General features: G+C 44.6%; 1 protein-coding gene across 2 annotated transcripts in view; it reads right to left on the reverse strand.

Moving 5' to 3' along the window:
* LOC139373727 (juxtaposed with another zinc finger protein 1-like) overlaps window positions 1-17,526 on the reverse strand; it is a 34,103-nt gene extending 16,577 nt beyond the window's left edge. The window contains exon 1 of one of the 2 annotated variants that reach the window (XR_011627599.1): window positions 17,271-17,503. Coding sequence is in view for 1 of the 2 variants with exons in the window: in XM_071114631.1 (XP_070970732.1) it covers window positions 17,271-17,385 (115 nt within the window). In the remaining variant the exon portion in view is untranslated. Of the gene's footprint in view, window positions 1-17,270 lie in introns of both variants that reach the window. The other variant, XM_071114631.1, reaches the window with a different exon arrangement.
* Between the last annotated feature and the right edge of the window lie 4,444 nt (window positions 17,527-21,970).

A 21,970-nucleotide genomic window follows, 5' to 3' on the forward strand; every position in this document is an offset into this window, starting at 1 on the left:
ATTAATTTGCATCACTGTCAATTACATACTTTTATTTTGAAGGCAACCTGCAAATTCCACTATTGTGCCTAATCATTATTGTGGCTAGCTTCACAACACATAACCCGGTCCGGTCGAGCCTCACTAGCCAGATGGCTGCTTATAACGTTAGCTTTGGGCAACAGGGTTAAGTAACTGGCTTGCTATTTATTTTCAAGAACTGAAGTTCAATTTCAATAGGCAAACAAGTGACAACCTAGCTAATACTTAGTCACAAAGATTCCTAAATCATTGCTAAGAATGATGAAAATGACTGCAGTTTCTACTGGTCATTGTTTTCAGGCTGGTTGTATTGGTGCTAGCTAGGTACCAAGCTAAAGCTAGCACCCCAGAAGTTGTGGTCTAACAAATTATGCTTTATTACCAACGCGGTATTGTAAACACATCGTTCATGGGCGCGTTTGCAGACTTTTTTGTACAGCTTTGACAGTGCTACTGTATCCTTTTTGACATGCAAAGACCCAAACGGCGTTCCATAGTATGTCTGTTGTGAAGCTAATAGCAGTGACACTATTACTGTGTAACTCCAGTAGGGTAACATCTGAAAAATAGCGTACTTGGTAGTGCGTACCGGTGCGAACATCACCCACGACTGAGAACGGTTGATTGTCAAGGGCCTGGAATTCCATTGTCTTTAATGGATTTCGCCATTGAGTTGTCTCGTTGCAATTTTCTTACTCTTTCAAATGACTGTTCGATCCACACAGTAGACATTGTGGGCTAGATTAGGATTGCTGTGATGCAAGTGAACCGCAAAATTTTACGTGGAGTCTTTGCATCATGTACCTATGTTATATAGGTATGCACGGCAGCTTTGACATCAGTTTTTAACATCAGCGTTAACTTATTATGGCTGGGGGGCAGTATTGAGTAGCTTGGATAAATAAGGTGCCCAGAGTAAACTGCCTGCTACTCAGGCCCAGAAGTTAAGATATGCATATAATTAGTAGATTTGGATAGAAAGAAAACACTCAAGTTTCTACAACTGTTTGAATGATGTCTGTGAGTATAACAGAACTCATATGGCAGGCAAAAACCTGAGAAGAAATCCAATCGGGAAGTGGGAAATCTGAGGTTTGTAGATTTTCAAGTCTTGGCCTATCCAATATACAGTGTAAAATTTGGTTTGATTGCACTTCCTCAGGCTTCCACTAGATGTCAACAGTTTTTAGAACCTTGTTTCATGCTTCTACTGTGAAAGGGGAGAGAATAAGAGCTGTTTGAGTCAGGTGTCTGGCAAAATCACTGGATGTTTCGGAAGCAAAACATTACTGAACATAACGCACGTAAACTGAGATTTTTGGATATAAATATATTGTGTAACATGAAGTTCTATGAGTGTCATCTGATGAAGATCATCAAAGGTTAGTGATTCATTTTATCTCTATTTCTGCTTTTTGTGACTCCTCTCTTTGGCTGGAAAAATGGCTGTTTTTCTGTGACTAGATGCTGACCTAACATAATCATATGGTGTGCTTTTGCTGTAAAGCCTTTTTGAAATCGGACACTGTGGTGAGATTAACAACACGTTTATCTTTAAAATGGTGTATAATACTTGTATGCTTGAGGAATTTTAATTATGAGATTTATTTTGTTTGAATATGGCGCCCTGCACTTTCACTGGCTGTTGTCAAATCGATCCCGTTAACGGGATTTCAGCCGTAAGAAGTAGACATCGGGCCGATACCGATGTTGGTATTTTTAGCTAACATCAGCCGATTCCAATATGTTCACCGATGTATCGTGCATCCCTAATTGATACCAAGGTCTCTTTTACAAGGGCGCCCTGGATTTCACAATTACACAATCACGGCAGTGTAGGAGCATAGGAAATACACCAATAAAATACAAATACTGTGTTACCCCTACGCAACACAATCATGCAAAACAACCACATTCCTCAGTAGAGGTCCTCAATCTACATTCTGAATTGCCTGTAAGGTATTCTAAAGATTAGTTCTTCGTACCTCACTTATGGAACAAAAGCAGTTTTTTCCTAAATCTTTTAGTGGCAGACCATCTTTGTGACCGGGTTTGGTATCTCGTACTTCTAAATGTTAGTAACAACAATGTTAGGTAATGCAGGAGTTTTAAAGGGCTTTATTAATTAACAGAATTAAGTGTTTCGACCTAGCTAGCATACAACAGAATGTCAAGAAGGGCTGGGCGATACATTTTAATTAATCTAATTAATTAGATCTATGTTTTTGCATGATATTCCAAATGCCTTTGTCGCCAGAATCAAGGTTTAGTTGTTTTTCAGCTTTTATGAGTTTTATGTCTGCTTTTTCTCGTGGTGTATTTTTGGTCTCATCTTCTTTGCTCCTCTGTGCACATTCCCATTTACACCAGAGATCTGTATATAATGATGAGATGCACGCCTCCGCCCTAACAATGGGAGTTGTTCTCCCAAAGGCGGGAAGGCAGGCAACAAGATTAGGTCCAAAATATATATTTTAGAAAGAGGTTGCTTCGCCTCTTCCGCTATGGTTTACACATACACCAAGCCGCTCCCCCTGCCAACAAAATTGAGAGATAACATCTTCCTCTCTGACAAGTGGTTTAAACTCACCATTTGCATTTGAGGTTTGGTCCAACAGATTCGGTCATATGGACACCAAAACATTATTTTACTGTAATAGAGAAGATAACTTTTCTAACAATACCCTTTTTATGTCTCAACTACTCACATTGCGCGCAGAGCAGACACTACTAAAACGAGAGTATCACTGAATATTGATTCTGTAAAATGAATGCTCAGTTTGTTGCGGTATTGGGGTACCAAGTACCGGTAGAAGCATTATAGCCAAATACCATTTTAAAAATGTGCAATAAGCATAAAACAGAATTATATACGGAATTGGCAATTCGTTTTATTTCTCATTCTGAGAAATAAGGTAGGCCACTTGATTTCAACATCTGAACAAAGTGGACATGCTTTTCAAACAGTTGGAGACAGACAGAAGGGTGTGTTCATAACAATTCAATTGGTCAACCTTGTTAGCTAGTAAATAGATTGTTGGCTAAACTGAAATATAAAGATTAGCTGGCTAATTACTAGCACGTGGGCTTGAGAGATTGTTGATAAGACATGCCTGCCTTCCCGCCTTTGGGAGAACAACTCCCATTGTTAGGGCGGAGGCGTGCATCTCATCATTATATACAGATCTCTGGTGTAAATGGGAATGTGCACAGAGGAGCAAAGAAGATGAGACCAAAAATACACCATGAGAAAAAGCAGACATAAAACTCATAAAAGCTGAAAAACAACTAAACCTTGATTCTGGCGACAAAGGCATTTGGAATATCATGCAAAAACATAGATCTACAAGAAATTGGTCATTATTAGCGAATGTGTATTATGCATGGTTCTAGTTAAATTTGTAACTAAAAAGGGAATTTTCCAAGTGGCATGTATTTATGGATGCCAGGCTTCTCCAAATATTTGACCAATAAAAAATTATACAATATTTTTTCTCTCTCTCTGTGTTTTCATAATTTTCCATCAATTCGCAACTAGCTGAATCTCACCAGAGAAATCATCAGAGTGGGGGAAACAGCGCCCCCTGTCTCAGTATGTAGCTCATGTATAGGATGCTGTCTGGAACAAAAGAGTATGCCATGTTGCTGCTGTGGCATTTGGTTGATTGATGCCAGAAAGCATTTGGCCTCCTTTGATACAAAAAACAATAAAATAATTAGCAAACTATGGGCTGCTACAGAACAATCCCCCTAAAAATATGGACAATGACAGGTAGAAAGAAAGAGGGTAGATGTCCTATTCACCCCCACAGTCAAATCTACCCTATTTATTTCTACCTGTCCTTGTTCTGTATGTCTTGTTTTGTAATATTTACTTTGTACCTAGAACTCTGGGTCTTGTTGTTTCTGTCTGCTCTTTTATGTTAAGATAAGAATCACTTGAGTGGCGGGGCCAGCACATGCTGCCCAAATGTAAATGTTGAAATTGAGAGTGTGTTAAAATGTAAAAACCACCAAACCATTAAGATCAGCATATGTAGCACCTACACTCAAGCAGTATCCAACCGACCCCTCCCCCCGGCAAGCACCTTTACTCTCCTTAGTGCTGCTTTTGATACCATCGATCACCAGATTCTTTTGGAGAGATTGGCAGCCCAAATTGGACGACACGGTCAAGTTCTGGCCTGGTTTAGATCTTATCTGTCGGAGATATTAGTTTGTCTCTGTAGATGGTTTGTCCTCTGACAAATCAACTGTACATTTCGGTGTTCCTCAAGGCTCCATTTTAGGACCACTATTGTTTTCACTATATTTTTTACCTCTTGGTGATGTCATTCGGAAATATAATGTTAACTTTCACTGCTGTGCGGACGACACACAGCTGTACATTTCGATGAAACATGGTGAAGCCCCAAAATTGCCCTCCCTGGAAGCCTGTGTTTCAGACATAAGGAAGTGGATGGCGGCAAATGTTCTACTTTTAAACTCGGACAAAACAGAGATGCTAGTTCTAAGTCACAAGAAACAAAGAAATGTGCTGTTGAATCTGACAATTCATCTTGATGTTTGTACAGTCGTCTCAAATAAAGCTGTGAAGGACCTTGGCGTTACTCTGGACCATGATCGCTCTTTTGACGAACATATTAACTGTTTCAAGGACAGCTTTTTTCCATCTACTTAACATTGCAAAAATCAGAAACTTTCTGTCCATCGACCCGAATTAGGCTGCTAGAAGGCTGCTAGAATCTTGACTAGAACCCAAAAATGTGATCATATTACTCCAGTGCAAGCCCCTCTACACTGGCTTCCTGTTAAGGCTAGGGCTGATTTCAAGGTTGTACTGCTAACCTACAAAGCATTACATGTGGTTTCTCTTACCTATCTTTCTGATTTGGTCCTGCCGTACATACCTACACGTACAGGTCACTGACCATCTCGAATCCCACCGTACCTTCTCCGCTGTGCAATCTCTGGTTTCCGAGCCGGTCACAGGTGCACCTCAGCCACGCTCAAGGTACTAAACAATATCATAACCGCCATTGTTAAAAGACAGTACTGTGCAGCTGTCTTCATCGACCTTGCCAATGCTTTCGACTCTGTCCATCACCATATTCTTATCAGCAGACTCAGTAGCCTCGGTTTTTCTGATGACTGCCTTGCCTGGTTCACCAACTACTTTGCAGACAGAGTTCAGTGTGTCAAATCGGAGGGCATGCTGTCCGGTCCTCTGGCAGTCTCTATGGGGGTGCCACAGGGTTCAATTCTCGGGCCGACTCTTTTCTCTGTATATATCAATGATGTTGCTGCGGGCGATTCCCTGATCCACCTCTACGCAGACGACACCATTCTGTATACTTCCGGCCCGTCCTTGGACACTGTGCTATCTTTCCTCCAAACGAGCTTCAATGCCATACAACACTCCTTCCGTGGCCTCCAACTGTTCTTAAACGCTAGTAAAACCAAATGCATGCTTTTCAACCGTTCGCTGCCTGCACCCACACGCCCGACTAGCATCACCACCCTGGATGGTTCCGACCTAGAATATGTGGACATCTATAAGTACCTAGGTGTCTGGCTAGACTGTAAACTCTCCTTCCAGACTCATATCAAACATCTCCAATCTAAAATCAAATCTAGTCGGCTTTCTATTCCCGCAACAAAGCCTCCTTCAATCACGCCGCCAAATTTACCCTAGTAAAACTGACTATCCTACCGATCCTCGACTTCGGCGATGTCATCTACAAAATAGCTTCCAATACTCTACTCAGCAAACTGGATGCAGTTTATCACAGTGCCATCCGTTTTGTTACTAAAGCACCTTATACCACCCTACACTGCGACCTGTATCCTCTAGTCGGCTGGCCCTCGCTACATATTCGTCGCCAGACCCACTGGCTCCAGGTCATCTACAAGTCCATGCTAGGTAAAGCTCCGCCTTATCTCAGTTCACTGGTCACGATGGCCACAACCAGCCGTAGCACGCGCTCCAGCAGGTGTATCTCACTGATCATCCCTAAAGCCAACACCTCATTTGGCCGCCTTTTGTTCCAGTTCTCTGCTGCCTGTGACTGGAACGAATTGCAAAAATCGCAGAAGTTGGAGACTTTTATCTCCCTCACCAACTATCTGAGCAGATAACCGATCGCTGCAGCTGTACATAGTCTATCGGTAAATAGCCCACCCAATTTTACCTACCTCATCCCCATACTGCTTATATTTATTTACTTTTCTGCTCTTTTGCACACCAATATCGCTACCTGTACATGACCATCTGATCATTTATCACTCCAGTGTTAATCTGCAAAATTGTAATTATTCGCCTACCTCCTCATGCCTTTTGCACACAATGTATCTAGACTCTCTTTTTTTCTACTGTGTTATATTGACTTGTTAATTGTTTACTCCATGTGTAACTCTGCATAGTCTGTTCACACTTTATCTTGGCCAGGTCGCAGTTGCAAATGAGAACTTGTTCTCAACTAGCTGGTTAAATAAAGGTGAAATAAATTTAAAAAACTCTACATTCACAAGACGCAGGCCTCCTTATTGTCTTTAGAATTTCTAAGCAAACAGCTGGAGGCAGGACTTTCTCCTATAGAGCTCCATTTTTATGGAATGGTCTGTCTATCCATGTGTCTCTACTTTTAAGTCTTTATCGAAGACTCATCTCTTCAGTAGGTCCTACGATTCAGTGTAGTCTGGCCCAGTAGTGTGAAGGTGAATGGAAAGGCACTGGAGCAACGAACCGCCCTTGCTGTCTCTTCCTGGCCGGTTTCCCTCTCTCCACTGGGATTCTCTGCCTCTAACCCTACTACAGGGGCTGAGTCACTGGCTTACTGGTGCTCTTCCATGCTGTCCCTAGGAGGGGTGCGTCACTTGAGTGGGTTGAGTCACTGACGTGGTCTTCCTGTCCGGATTAGCGGGCCCCACCTCGGGTTCGTGCAGGGGGGGAGATCTTCGTGGGCTATACTCAGCCTTGTCTCAGGATAGTAAGTTGGTGGTCGAAGACATCCCTCTAGTGGTGTGGGGGCTGTGCTCTGGCAAAGTGGGTGGGGTTATATCCTGCCTGTTTGGCCCTGTCCAGGGGTATCGTCGGACGGGGCCACAGTGTCTCCTGACCCCTCCTGTCTCAGCCTCCAGTATTTATGCTTCAATAGTTTGTGTCATGGGGCTAGGGTCAGTCTGAGAGTATTTCTCCTGTCTTATCCAGTGTCCTGTGTGAATTTAAGCTTTCTACCCCGGTAATCAGGCCTACCACTGTTGCGTCATCGGCAAACTTAATGATGTTGTTGGAGTCATGCATGAACAGGGTGTACAGGAGGGGACTGATCATGCACCCCTGAGGGACCCCGGTGTTGAGGATCAGCGTAGCGGATGTGTTGTTACCTACCATTACCACCTGGGGGCGGCCTGTCAGGAAGTCCAGGATTCAGTTGCAGAGGGAGGTGTTTAGTCCCAGGGTCCTTAGCTTAGTGATGAGCTTTAAGGGCACTATGGTGTTGAACACTGAGCTGTAGTCAATGAATAGCATTCTTACTTAGGGTTTTATTTTGTCCAGGTGGGAAAGGGCAGTGTGGAGTGCAATATAGATTGTATCATCTGTGGATCTGTTAGGGCGGTATGCAAATTGGAGTGGGTCTAGGGTTTTTGGGATAATGGTGTTGATGTGAACCATGACCAGCCTTTCAAAGCAATTCATGGCTACAGACGTGAGTGCTACAGGTCGATAGTAATTTAGAAAGGTTACCTTAGTGTTCTTCGGAACAGGGACTATGGTGGTCTGCTTAAAACATGTTGTTATTACACTCGGACAGGGAGAGGTTGAAGATGTCAGTGAACACACTTGCCGGTTGGTCAGCACATGCTCGCAGTACACGTCCTGGTAATCCAGCTGGCCCTGCAGCCTTGTGACTGTTGACATGTTTAAAGGTCTTACTCACATCATCTGAAGAGAGCATGATCACACAGTTGTCCGGAACAGCTGGTGCTCTCATGCATGTTTCAGTGTTATTTGCCTCGAAGCGAGCATAGAAGTAGTTTAGCTTGTCTGGTAGGCTTGTATCACTGGGCAGCACTCGGCTGTGCTTCCCTTTGTAGTCTGTAATGGTTTGCAAGCCTTGCCATATCTGACAAGCATCGGAGCCGGTGTAGTACGATTCTATCATAGGCAAAGTGTCAGTACAGGACTGTTAGATGGTTCATCGGAAGGCATAGCGGGATTTCTTATAAGCTTCCGGGTTAGTGTCCCGCTCCTTGAAAGCGGCAGCTCTAGCCTTTAGCTCAGTGAGGATGTTGCCTGTAATCAATGGCTTCTGGTTGGGGTATGTAGGTACGGTCACTGTGGGGATGACGTCATCGATGCACTTATTGATGAAGCCAATGATTTATGTGGTGTACTCCTCAATACCATTGGAAGACTCCCGGAACATATTTCAGTCTGTGCTAGCAAAACAGTCCTGTAGCTTAGCATCTGCTTCATCTGACCACTTTTTTATTGACCGAGTCACTGGTGCTTCCTGCATAAATCTTTGCTAGTAAGCAGGAATCAGGAGGATAGAATTTTAAGGTCAGATTTGCCAAATGGAGGGCAAGAGAGAGCTTTGTAGTTGTCTCTGTGTGTGGAGTAAAGGTGGTCTTGAGTTTTTTTCCCCCTCTGGTTGCACATTTAACATGCTGATAGACATTTGGTAAAACAGATTTAAGTTTCCCTGCATTAAAGTCCCCGGCCACTAGGAGCGCCGCCTCTGGATGAGCGTTTTCCTGTTTGCTTATGGCGGAATACAGCTCATTGAGTGCAGTCGTAATGCCAGCATCGGACTGTGGTGGTATGTAGACAGCTACGAAAAATATAGATGAAAACTAGGTAGATAGTGTGGTCTACAGCATCATGAGATACTATGCCTCAGGCAAGCAAAACCTCAAGACTCCGTCGTTTCTTCTTCTCCGTCGTTTCTTCACGCCAATGACGGGGATTTGGGCCTGTTCCCGGGAAAGCAGTATGTCCTTCACGTCGGGCTCATCGGACTCGTTAAAGGAAAAAAAATCTTCTGCCAGTTCGTGGTGAGTAAACTCTGTTCTGATGTCCAGAAGTTATTTTCGGTCATGAGAGACGTTAGCAGCATAATATGTAGAAAATAAGTTAAAAAATAAGTTAGAACGCAAAAAAAACGAACATAAAAACACAATTGGTTAGGAACAAGTAAAACGTCAGCCATCTTCTCCTGCGTCGTCCATTTAGCAACATTGATTGGACTAAATAGTTTTTGGTATCTGTAAGTTTGTTTTCAGTGTATTAAACTAACCATAGCCTTGTTGATTTGATGATGTTTAAATGGTGCTGGAATAGCAGAGGCAATGTGTCTGTTGTCTTTGTGCGGACTTCTGGTAACGCCGTGGTTCTAAATCAGTAGTTTAGTAAACTGTCGAAAACATGAACTTGCTTGACCATGCTGCAGGTGATAACTGTTTGTATGCCATATTTGCTTTGTGGGTTTTCGCCAGACAGAGTTTGCTCTCCAGTTTTGTGATTAAACAAATATATGTGTAGATGAATTTATTCCGCCGCTGTGTGACTTGTCTTTTTGTTGACACCACCTTATTGTATATCGTGGTCACGTATGAACTAACAGATTATAGTGCAAACATAATTATCACAACATAGGTTGTAATATGGCTTTTTTAGTGTCTTGTCTTCCTCAGTGATTTTACCCACGCACCACTACTGCTGTATAGACAGACTTGAAAGCCAGATCAGTGAATATTGCAACAGCAAAAACAGGTTAATCTATTTTGATAAAATCATATTAGTGGGTCTTATGGTTGTGGAAGGCTTGTATTTAGACTAGGTATAACGTCAAAAAGCCCTGAATTTGTTAGATTATTGCTACCTGTTTGAAATGCAGTGTATTTGACCTTTAAATTGTACAACAACGCTTAGAGAAAACATGAAGATATATATAGTCAATCGCCCATAAGTTGGGTTTTTTGAAAGAAAAAAAATAATTGAGACATGATTTTTAGGCCATATCGCCCAGCCCTAATGTCAAGCTCCACAAAGCTAACCATATACTCTAGAACGTTGGGGATGGGGGAGGGGGGAATTAAGTTAACCACATACTCTAGAACGTTGGGGATGGGGGAGGGGGGAATTAAGTTAACCAGGTGCAGAGGGGGAGAGCAATAAATGTTCCCCAACTTTATGGCTTCCGTTCACCTAGCAGGACAGGAAGCAAGTATACTCCTGATACCGCCACTGTAACAAGGCAGGCGCGCACATGCACACACACACCCCCATGATGGAGAAGTGGTCCCGTGTGGCTCAGTTGGTAGAGGATGGTGCTTGCGTCACCAAGGTTGTGGGTTCGATTCCCAAGGGGGACAAGTATGAAAAATGTATGCACTCACTACTGTAAGTTGCTCTGGATAAGAGTGTATGCTAAATGACAAAAAAACTCAATCAAACGGCGCTTGTGTCACAGCTGTCACACTGGTCCAAAAGACAGTGTGTGGCATGGGTGTGTACCTGCGTATAAGAGTGTAAATTGGGGGCATAAGAGAGTCATAAATATAGTCCAAATTAGTGTTCCTGTCATTAAATCAGCTACCCATCAAACAGCACTACGGACTTCAACACAACATCGCTTTTCTGACCAACAGTCTACTACTGCCTCCTACTGGTCAAAGATAAGGCCCCTCCTGTGTGTGCATTTTTTTGTTTAACTATACTTGTGGGTACCAGAAGTCCTCACAAGGATAGTAAAAAAAGGAACATTTGGGCGGGCAAGTGGGGACATTTTGCCCGGTCCCCATGAGGAAAAATGCTATTTTAGGCTTAGGTTTAGGCTTCGGGTTAGAATTAAGGATAGGAGTTAAGGTTAGGTTTAAGTTAAGTTTTAGGGTTAGGAGTTTGGGGTTAAGGTTAGGCTTAGGTTAAGGGTTAAGGTTAAATTTAGGGAAAATAGTATTTTGTATGGGAATCAATTATTTGGTCCCCACAAGGATAGCAATACAAAACTGTGTGTGTGTGTGTGTGTGTCACAGCAGGCCAAGAATGCAGGTCTTGTTTTCCAGACTGCTAATTAAGCCAGAGTGTGTTTTAATGTGTTTCTGAAGCAGCAGGCACCGGATGGAGAGAGGGAAGAGAGAAAAAGGAGGAGAGTGGGGAAGAGAGGGAGGGTACACCCCTCTGTAATTAGACTTCCCAGTGCATGTTGGGGCTTTCAGGCCCTGCGACTTCTGAGGGTGTGCGTGTGTTGCGGTGGTGTATTTTCCATTCTGGGACACACTAATTGCCTCGTTACGCCCAGACAGGTCATTTGGAGCACACACACACACCTTCCATGTCACACCTCATCATTGAGTTCAGAGGGGGAGAGAGGAAATAGCCACCAACACACCAGGCATCAACAACAAACATGGACACTGTTCAAATACTTATACAGTGTACCCTACCTTCCACCCTTCCTTCTCACCTCCCTCCCTTCAGGTCCTGGATTAAATCACTGATCTGACATGACTGGGTTGACATGACTGGGTTAGTAAGATATGTTGTAGTGGAATCATTGCTTTCACATCCTACACACATAACGTAATCACACAAGAAAAAAAAACACATATGCCTACTCCAAAAATGGAGTTAAGACAAACTAATAACACAGGAAAGGATGCCTATTTCAACTATAGAGACACACTCCAAAGTTGGAAATGCAACAGTACAGTAGTCAGTAAGCAATAGCAAGCGTTTAACAGAACAGTGAAAAGAAACAGTGCTACACTGGCCCCTTCTGGTCACAGACGGATAAACAGTGCCTGTACTATCATTACATTATATTAGCAGACTCACATACACAACGACCTTAGATCTAGGTTACATTTGACAGCTAACAGGATACATGAGTAACAGAGACAAGTTGTACTAGCAACATTTACCAATTTAGGAAGCACTGTGTGTGGCATCTCTGCCTCTCTCGCTCTCTGTTTCCCTCTTCTTCACGCTCTTCCACTCCTCTTTCCTCCCCTCTCTCTATCTCTAGGTAGGACAGGGGAAGGGGTGGTTTCAGGCGAGAGGCAGGTATGTACTTGTTCACGTAATGACAACAGAACACTGGCAGTCTGGCACATAGCTAGCCAAGGCTGACATCACTATATTGCTCTTCTCTGACGACACACACACACACACACATCTAACTTAAAGACACGATCTTATATGTAACCTACATACAGGACAACCCTGTACCTCAGAAACACAAACGTGCACAGTCCTGAAGGGCCACTGAATGTCTGTAGATTATAATTTGTCCAATATAGACACTGATATAAAACGCAACATGTAAAGTGTTGGTCCCATGTTTCATGAGCCAAAATAAAAGATCCCAGAAATGAAATTTTTTCAGAAATTTTTACACACATTTGTTTACATCCCTGTTAGTCAGCATTTCTCCTTTGCCAAGATAATCCATCCACCTGACAGATGTGGTATATCAAGAAGATGATTAAACAGCATGATCATTACACAGGTGCACCTTGTGCTGGGGACAATAAAAGGCCACTCTAAAATGTGCAGTTTCGACACACAACACAATGCCACAGATACAGTGGGGCAAAAAAGTATTTAGTCAGCCACCAATTGTGCAAGTTCTCCCACCTAAAAAGATGAGAGGCCTGTAATCTTCATCATAGGTACACTTCAACTATGACAGACAAAATGAGAAAAAAAATCCAGAAAATCACATTGTAGGATTTTTTATGAATTTATTTGCAAATTATGGTGGAAAATAAGTATTTGGTCACCAACAAACAAGCAAGATTTCAGGCTCTCACAGACCTGTAAGTTCTTCTTTAAGAGTCTCCTCTGTCCTCCACTCGTTACCTGTATTAATGACACCTGTTTGAACTTGTTATCAGTATAAAAGACACCTGTCCACAACCTCAAACAGTCACACTCCAAACTCCACTATGGCCAAGACCAAAGAGCTGTCAAAGGACACCAGAAACAAAATTGTAGACCTGCACCAGGCTGGGAAGACTGAATCTGCAATAGGTAAGCAGCTTGGTTTGAAGAAATCAACTGTGGGAGCAATTATTAGGAAATGGAAGACATACAAGACCACTGATAATCTCCCTCGATCTGGGGCTCCACGCAAGATCTCACCCGTGGGGTCAAAATGATCACAAGAACGGTGAGCAAAAATCCCAGAACCACACGGGGGGACCTAGTGAATGACCTGGGACCAAAGTAACAAAGCCTACCATCAGTAACACACTACGCCGCCAGGGACTCAAATCCTGCAGTGCCAGACGTGTCCCCCTGCTTAAGCCAGTACATGTCCAGGCCCGTCTGAAGTTTGCTAGAGAGCATTTGGATGATCCAGAAGAAGATTGGGAGAATGTCATATGGTCAGATGAAACCAAAATAGAACTTTTTGGTAAAAACTCAACTCGTCGTGTTTGGAGGACAAAGAATGCTGAGTTGCATCCAAAGAACACCATACCTACTGTATGGGGGTGGAAACATCATGCTTTGGGGCTGTTTTTCTGCAAAGGGACCAGGACGACTGATCCGTGTAAAGGAAAGAATGAATGGGGCCATGTATCGTGAGATTTTGAGTGAAAACCTCCTTCCATCAGCAAGGGCATTGAAGATGAAACGTGGCTGGGTCTTTCAGCATGACAATGATCCCAAACACACCGCCCGGGCAACGGAGGAATGGAGGAATGGGCCAAAATACCAGAAACAGTGTGTGAAAACCTTGTGAAGACTTACAGAAAAGGTTTTACCTCTGTTATATACCCTTTGTTGGCAATGACAAAGTATTGAGACAAACTTTTGTTATTGACCAAATACTTATTTTCCACCATAATTTCCAAATAAATTCATTAAAAATCCTACAATGTGATTTTCTTTTCTCATTTTGTCTGTCATAGTTGAAGTGTACCTATGATGAGAATTACAGGCCTCTCTCATCTTTTTAAGTGGGCAAACTTGCACAATTGGTGGCTGACTAAATACTTTTTTGCCCCACTATATCTCGAGTTTGGAGGGAGTGTGCAATTGGCATGCTGACTGCAGGAATGTCCAACAGAGCTGTTGCCAGATAATTAAATGTTCATTTCTCTACCATAAGCCGCCTCCAATGTCGTTTTAGAGAATTTGGCAGTACGCCCAACTGGCCTCACAACCACAGACCACGTGTAACCACGCCACCCCAGGACCTCCACATCCGGCTTCTTCACCTGCAGGATCGTCTGAGACCAGCCACCTGGACAGCTGATGAAACTGAAGAGTATTTATGTCTGTAATAAAAGCCCTTTTGCAGGGGAAAACTCATTCTGATTGGCTGGAACTGGCTCCCCAGTGGGTGGGCCTATGGCTGCGCGCGGTGCCCAGTCATGTAAAATCCATAGATTTTGGGCTAATTAATTAATTTAAATAGACTCATTTCCTTATATAAACTGTAACTCCGTAAAATCGTTGAAATTGTTGCATGCTGCATTTATATTTTTGTTAAGTACATTTCTTGTATGTGGGAAGGCTCTTTGATATCAAGGCTACTTTAGAGGAGGTCCGTTAATATTGATGACAGAGTTCCCTTTCAAAATTCGGCAACAAAACCTAGCATGATGCCACCGAATAAACCCTATCAATGGTACTGGAGTTCCAGCGGATGATGAACAGCATACTATTAGATTCTCTGACACTAGAGGGCAGCGCTGTATCTCTAAACATGGACTTCAGACTTTCTGCAGCTGAACATGTCTGAGTCCTGGTGGACAACCCAGCATATCAGTAATGAAATGAGTCTGTTCACCTGCACAGAGAATACTCATCTTCTGTATTGTAATTATTGATTTGGTAACAATTGAATGGTGAATATACTGCACTGGTTGAGCACAAGAACCAAAGACAAACAACAAAACACAAACACACACACACACTCCTTGCTGAGTGGACAGATCTAATGAGAGTATTGATATGATTATGTGTTATTAATGGTGTCAGTCATTGTAGCGATGCAGCTGTAGGGTTGATTCATTGACCCCACTGATCAGACTGGTGACCCCTGTTCTGCTCAGCTGCCTCAGGAGCCAGATGGTGAGTGTGTGTGTGTGGGGAGAGGGGGATATATTTCTATCCTTGTGGGTGCTAGGAATCCCCATAAGGAGAGTAAAACAAGGAAAATTCTCCCTTGTGGGGACATTTCCCAGGTCCCCACAAGGACAAATGCTATTTTAGGCTCAGGGGTTAGATTTAAGGTTAGAATTAGGGTTAGGTAAAATTAGATTTTTAATAGAAATACATTTTAGGTTTGGTAATACCAAACGTGTGTGTTTTGATTTACTATCCTCGTGGGTACCGGAAGTCCCCAAATGTCCCCACAAGGATAGTAAATCAAGCCTAAATGCTTAGGGGTTAGGTTTAGGGTTACAATAAGGTTTAGAATTAGGTTTAGGGGTTAGGAGTTTGAGGTTCAGTTAAGGGTTAGTGAATATAGGATTTTGCATGGAAATATATTTTAGGTTAGGTCCCCACAATAATAGTCAAGCATGTGTGCGTGTGTCTGTATACAGTATGTGGATGCGTGCTCACTGCTCTAAGCCTACCAGAAATAATAATATTGCTAGGCTCTGAGCTAACCTACTCTCTGGGATAGATAGCTGACCCTTTCTCTCATCAGCTGATGTGAGTGGGTATATGATGTATGCAGATGATAGGTCTTCTGCCACACCTCCACCAAAACCCCCACTGTACCCCTGTCCTGTAATTAAACAACATCACGGTCACAGCTGGCTGGGGCGGAGCCTTCTTTGTATGAGAGGCAGCCGGTGTGCTGCCCCTCGGGCCAATAGCATGCTTCCATCCCCCTCTGTGACAGCCTGTCTCCATGGAGACCAGCTCAGTGGAGCATCCCTTGCCCACCCCGCCCCCTCCATGTGTCCATGCTGGTATGAAACACATGGAAAAAAGTGATGGGCATACCATTGGTATTAATGTTGCAAAATACATAGCCCTAAATGTTATTACCTCACATGATAAAAGGACTCATTTTTTTAATCTAATGGGCAAGATTAGATAAGAGGTCTGATTTAGGGGCCTCCGTGCTCCTGTGACAACCAGACCAAAGGACACATTTGTGGACTTCCTCTTCTGAGAACCCTGTGGTGTTTTGGAGTAAATTGCCATGTTATTGTCTGACCTGGCTGGGCAAATCCCGATCTTTCATGCATAGATAGCATTGATCATCCGATTAGGCCTATTCTTACGAGATAACCTAATATTTGGCTCATTGCCGCGGCTGTTTTGTGATGAGTGACTTAGACAAAAAAAAAATGTGTTGTAGCATATTAAACCTCTAAGGCCTCGTAGTTATAATAACTATGCGCAATAGTTTATGGTGAAAATATTGCGTTGTACGATACTGATACATAGGCATGTGTTTAATAACCATTTATATTTGTATATAAAATGAGTGCAATCTAAATGATTGCTGCAAATTTGAACTGTAGCATATCGCCTAAAGCCAAGCAAATTATATGAGCGCCTATTTTGTGGTAATCTGCAACAAGTTGAAACATTATCGTTACATTTTTGCAAATCAAGCACCTGAGAGACTGCAGACTGAAAACAATCTATCTAGAAAAAGGGGAAACAACTTTGCTGGCACAAAATTCAAAACATTTCAGCTGACAACAACCAAATAATATGATAAACTCTGACTTACAAACAAAGCATAGGCTACCTGATAGGTACAAGTCTACTACTAAACTAGCGGCATTTATTATTCTAGTTGTAAATGAGTCGAGTCAAATCAATTATCATTTACAATTAAGTATTATCTTAACGCATGTTCAGGGTGAGAACAGCTGAGTACTTGTGATGACAATGGCGAGAGATAAATCTCAATCAGCGAAAGGTGCTCCGCTGCATTGTAACACGGGCCTAAACGTAAACACAGCGACCAATGCAAAACCTCTGCCTGGCTAGACTACACTAGCCTAGCCACCTAGGCTAGTGACAACGTTAGTAGTTTAATTTAAAAAATAGCTAAACTTACGCCCTTGCTGATTAATAATAATGCACAAATAAATCCAACCACTAAATCCGAGGGGAAGTTTGTTTTCTCATTTTTTATTCTGCATTTGCAGCGAAAGGGTAGCAAGCAGGCAGGCATAGCGGAATGCAATGGAACTGTGTTCTTCTAGCCTAGCATTGGGCTAGCTAACTATGCTACCTCTCTCCCTCCCCAACTCACCGATGTGATTGTCCTCGATATGGACGATGAGCTCGGCCAGAGACTCGAACTGGAGCCCACAGCCCCCGAACCTGCAGGAGTTGGAGAAGAAAGACGCGGCGGCGATGCCTGTCATGGTTGCTGACTAGTGCATTCACTGGGAGTTCGGTAGCCGAGGCGGGCTTTGGATCCAGGGAAGGAGCAGGGGAGCAGCGTATCAGACACCGGGCGGCCAGGCAGGACAGTCACAGCAGCGGCAAACGCAGCTGGAGGTTGTCAGTAGTTACCACAGCCACAAAGTCATAAACCCCGCCTACAATGTGTTTTCTTCAAAAGGTCGATGTCCGCGCCCCCGCGGAAATCTATTTAGCATAATCAAAAATCCCCATAAAAACTGTCAATTTAGGGCCTCTAGAGTGGTGCAGCAATCTAAGGCACTGCATCACTACAGACCCAGGCTGTCATAGCCAGCCGTGACCCAGGACACAATTGGACTAGCATCATCCAGGTTAGGGGAGAGTTTGGCTGCCAGGGATTTCCTTGTCCCATTGCACTCTAGCAACTCCCTGTGGCAAGCTAGGCACCTGCAAGCTGACTTCAGTCACCAGCTGGACTGTTTCCCCTGACACATAGGTGCAGCTAGCTTCTAGGTTAAGTGAGCAGTGCAGCTTGGCAGGGTCATGTTTCAGAGGACACATTTTTATTGAACCCTTATTTTACCAGGTAAGATGCCTGAGAACATATTCTCATTTACAGCAACAACCTGGGGAATAGTCACAGGGTCAAGGGATGAATGAGCCAATTGTAAACTGGGGATGAGTAGGTGACCATGCTGGTATGAGAGCCAGATTGGGAATTCTGCCAGGACACCATGCTTAACACCCCTACAATAAGTGCCATTGGATATTTTAGTGACCACAGAGAGTCAGGACACATGTTTAACATCCCATCTGAAAGAGAGCACCCTACACAGGAATTTTTTTATGTATTTCTTTAGACCAGAGGAAAGGGTGCCTCCTACTGGCCCTCCAAAACCACTTCCTGCAGAATCTGGTCTCCCATCCAGAAACTGACCAGGACCAACCCTGCTTAGCTTCAGAAGCAAACCAGCAGTTGGTTGCAGGGTGACATGCTGCTGGCTCTCAACCTTTGTCTCTCCCATATACGTAGGGGAGGTGTTGCAGCGATTGGACAAGACTGTAACTACCAATTGGGGAGAAAAATAAAAAAATAAAAAAATATGTACATATAAGCTAAAAATATCTTATTTTTTCCATTGGAAGCGTCTCAATCCACCGCATCCTCCTATGTCGCACTTCCGCGGTGAAAGGTGACAGAGCCAGAGCGGTGTTTGTCAGACCATGAGATATCCCGAAAAGCTGTCTTCTCACAAAATCGTCTGTAGCATCTAAACAGTTTGGCCTACAAACTATTATGACCCCTCTATGGAAAAATGAGACTCACAAACACGATGGTGTTCTACCTCCATAAGTGTCAGGAGAAGTCAGTACAGCCGATCTCCCAACGTCTGTCTGTAGCATCCAAACTGTTTGGGCTACATCCCTCTGTACAAAGGTGAGACTCTCACAAACATGTACATGTCAGTTGTTTTGCCCTAGGACAGCCCACAGGCCTCACAAGACTCATCTGAAGGGACCCAGTACCAGTTGAAAAAATGAATGGAAATATATGTGGGTACTGTTCAATGCCAACAATATGGGGTTAAATACATGTAAAAAAGAAAAACACTTCAGAACAAACTTCCTTTTGATATTTTGGGGGAACTATCTGTTGTTCCATGTCGTGAATATTTTATTCAATGCGCTTGTATGGGCAAAAATAATTTTTTATTTTTTAAAACTTCAACGGGTCTTACATTTGTTAAAATCAAATAGCTAAATGATCCTTGGTTGAACTTCTTAAAACAGTTCCATATAGCTTAATAGAATCCCCTCCCCGAGCTGAGACAAGATGGGTTAAATTTGAAACCTAACCTTAAGCACAATGCTAACCTTATGCCTAAACATAACCTTAAATTACGACCAAAAAGCAAATGTTTGTTTTCATAGCCTTTTTTGACTTTGGGCTGTGGTAACTAGTGACAACCTCAGCTGGGGGAGCATGTGGAACTGTGTAGATAGGGGTAGAAGAGGGAGGGGATGACGGCCTAATATCACGTTTACCTGTTGCTTGTTTGAATGTATATGCCCCAAAGCCAGACGTTTGCATTTCTCACTAAAAATGCATTTACAAGGTTGAGCTGACCCACTAACAAATTACGTGCAGTAGCCGATGTCAGGGTTCCCCAACTGCCGATAGTTATATACGTTTTCTGAGCAAAATATATATATATATTTTTTTCATTTAATTAAACTTTTTTGGGGAATTTTCATTGTTGGCCATAGAAAAACTGTAAAAACACCAGGAAATCAGCTCCAATTCGTTGAATGGAGGAGACCAAGGCGCAGCGTGATTTGAATACATGTTATATATTTAATGAAGACGGACACTAAACAAACAACAAAAACAACAGAACGAACGTGAAGCTATACTACAAATGTGCAGACACAGGCAATTAGACATAAACATACATAAACACCTAGATGGTAAACAACCCCATAAACCTACAAAACCCCTAGACAGGAACAAAAGACACATCACCCATGTCACACCCTGACCTAACCAAAACAATAATAAAGAAAACAAAGAATACTAAGGTCAGGGACGGAGGGTCTGGGTGGGCATGACTCCGAGGTGGCGGTTCTGGCTCAGGACGTGGACCCCGCTCCATTTCTGACTCGTCACACTTACTTAATGTCTCTGGAGCGGGAACCCTCACCGCCGCCGAGGGAGATTCTGGCAGATCCGGACTGGAGGGAGACTCTGGCGGATCCGGACTGGAGGGAGACTCTGGCAGATCCGGACTGGAGGGAGACTCTGGCGGATCCGGACTGGAGGGAGACTCTGGCGGATCCGGACTGGAGGGAGGCTCTGGCGGATCTGGACTGTGACCTGTCGTGGTAGGTTCCGGACTGCGACCCGTCGTGGTAGGTTCCGGACTGTGACCCGTCGTGGTAGGTTCCGGACTGCGAACCGTCGTGGTAGGTTCCAGACTGCGACCTGTCGTAGGAGGTTCCGGTCTGTAAACTGTTGCAGGACGCTCTGGACTGGGTACTGTAGCCGGACGCTCTGGACTGGGTACTGTTGCCGGACGCTCTGGACTGGGTACTGTTGCCGGACGCTCTGGACTGGGTACTGTAGCCGGACGCTCTGGACTGGGTTCTGTAGCCGGACGCTCTGGACTGGGTACTGTAGCCGGACGCTCTGGACTGGGTACTGTAGCCGGACGCTCTGGACTGGGTTCTGTAGCCGGACGCTCTGGACTGGGTACTGTAGCCGGACGCTCTGGACTGGGTACTGTAGCCGGACGCTCTGGACTGGGTTCTGTAGCCGGCGCTCTGGACTGGGTACTGTAGCCGGACGCTCTGGACTGGGTACTGTAGCCGAACGCTCTGGACTGGGTACTGTAGCCGGACGCTCTGGACTGGGTTCTGTAGCCGGACGCTCTGGACTGGGTACTGTAGCCGGACGCTCTGGACTGGGTTCTATAGCCGGACGCTCTGGACTGGGTACTGTAGCCGGACGCTCTGGACTGGGTACTGTAGCCGAACGCTCTGGACTGGGTACTGTAGCCGGACGCTCTGGACTGGGTACTGTAGCCGGACGCTCTGGACTGGGTACTGTAAGCCGGACGCTCTGGACTGGGTACTGTAGCCGGACGCTCTGGACTGGGTACTGTAGCCGGACGCTCTGGACGGGGTACTGTAGCCGGACGCTCTGGACTGGGTACTGTTGCCGGACGCTCTGGACAGGCGAGGCGCATTGTAGGCCTGGTGCGTGGTGCCGGTACTGGTGGTACTGGGCCGAGGACACGCACTTCAGGGCGAGTGCGGGGAGGAGGAACAGGATGTACTGGGCTGTGGACGCTTACTGGAGGTCTGGTGTGTGATGTTGGCACTGGTGGTACTGGATAGACCGGACCGTGACGAAGCACTGGAGGTCTCGAGCTAATGGCCTACACAACCCGTCCTGGCTGGATGGTGACTAGCCCGGCAAGTGCGGGGTGCAGGCACAGGACGCACTGGGCTGTGCAGACATACGGGAGACACAGTGCGCAACGCCAGCGCAGGATATCCTGGCCCGAGGAGACACACTGGCTGTCTGGAGAGCAGGGCTGGCACCATCTGCCCTGGCTGGATCCTCTCCCTAACCCGGCAGATGCGGGGACACCGTGCGCTCCACCGCATAACACGGTGCCTGACCAGTACGACGCCCGCCACGGTAAGCACAAGGAGTTGGCTCAGGTCTCCTACCTGACTTAGCTAAACTCCTCGTGTGCCTCCCGCCCCAAAAAATATTGGGGCTGCCTCTCGGGCTTCCGTACTAGCCGTGTACCCATATATCGTCGCCGTTCCTCCTGTGCTCTCTCCACCTGCTTCCATGGCAGGGTCTTGTCCCCTGCCATTACCTCCTCCCAGGTCCAGGATATTTTACCATCCAGTATTTCATCCGGAGTCCTCGATTCCACAAAGCGCTGCTCCTCCTTATCACGCTGCTTGGTCCTTTTATGTGGGTTAGTCTGTCACGTTCGTTGAATGGAGGAGACCAAGGCGCAGCGTGATTTGAATACATGTTATATATTTAATGAAGACGGACACTAA

This window comes from Oncorhynchus clarkii, chromosome 18, assembly GCF_045791955.1.
Source record: "Oncorhynchus clarkii lewisi isolate Uvic-CL-2024 chromosome 18, UVic_Ocla_1.0, whole genome shotgun sequence".
NCBI lineage: Eukaryota > Metazoa > Chordata > Actinopteri > Salmoniformes > Salmonidae > Oncorhynchus > Oncorhynchus clarkii.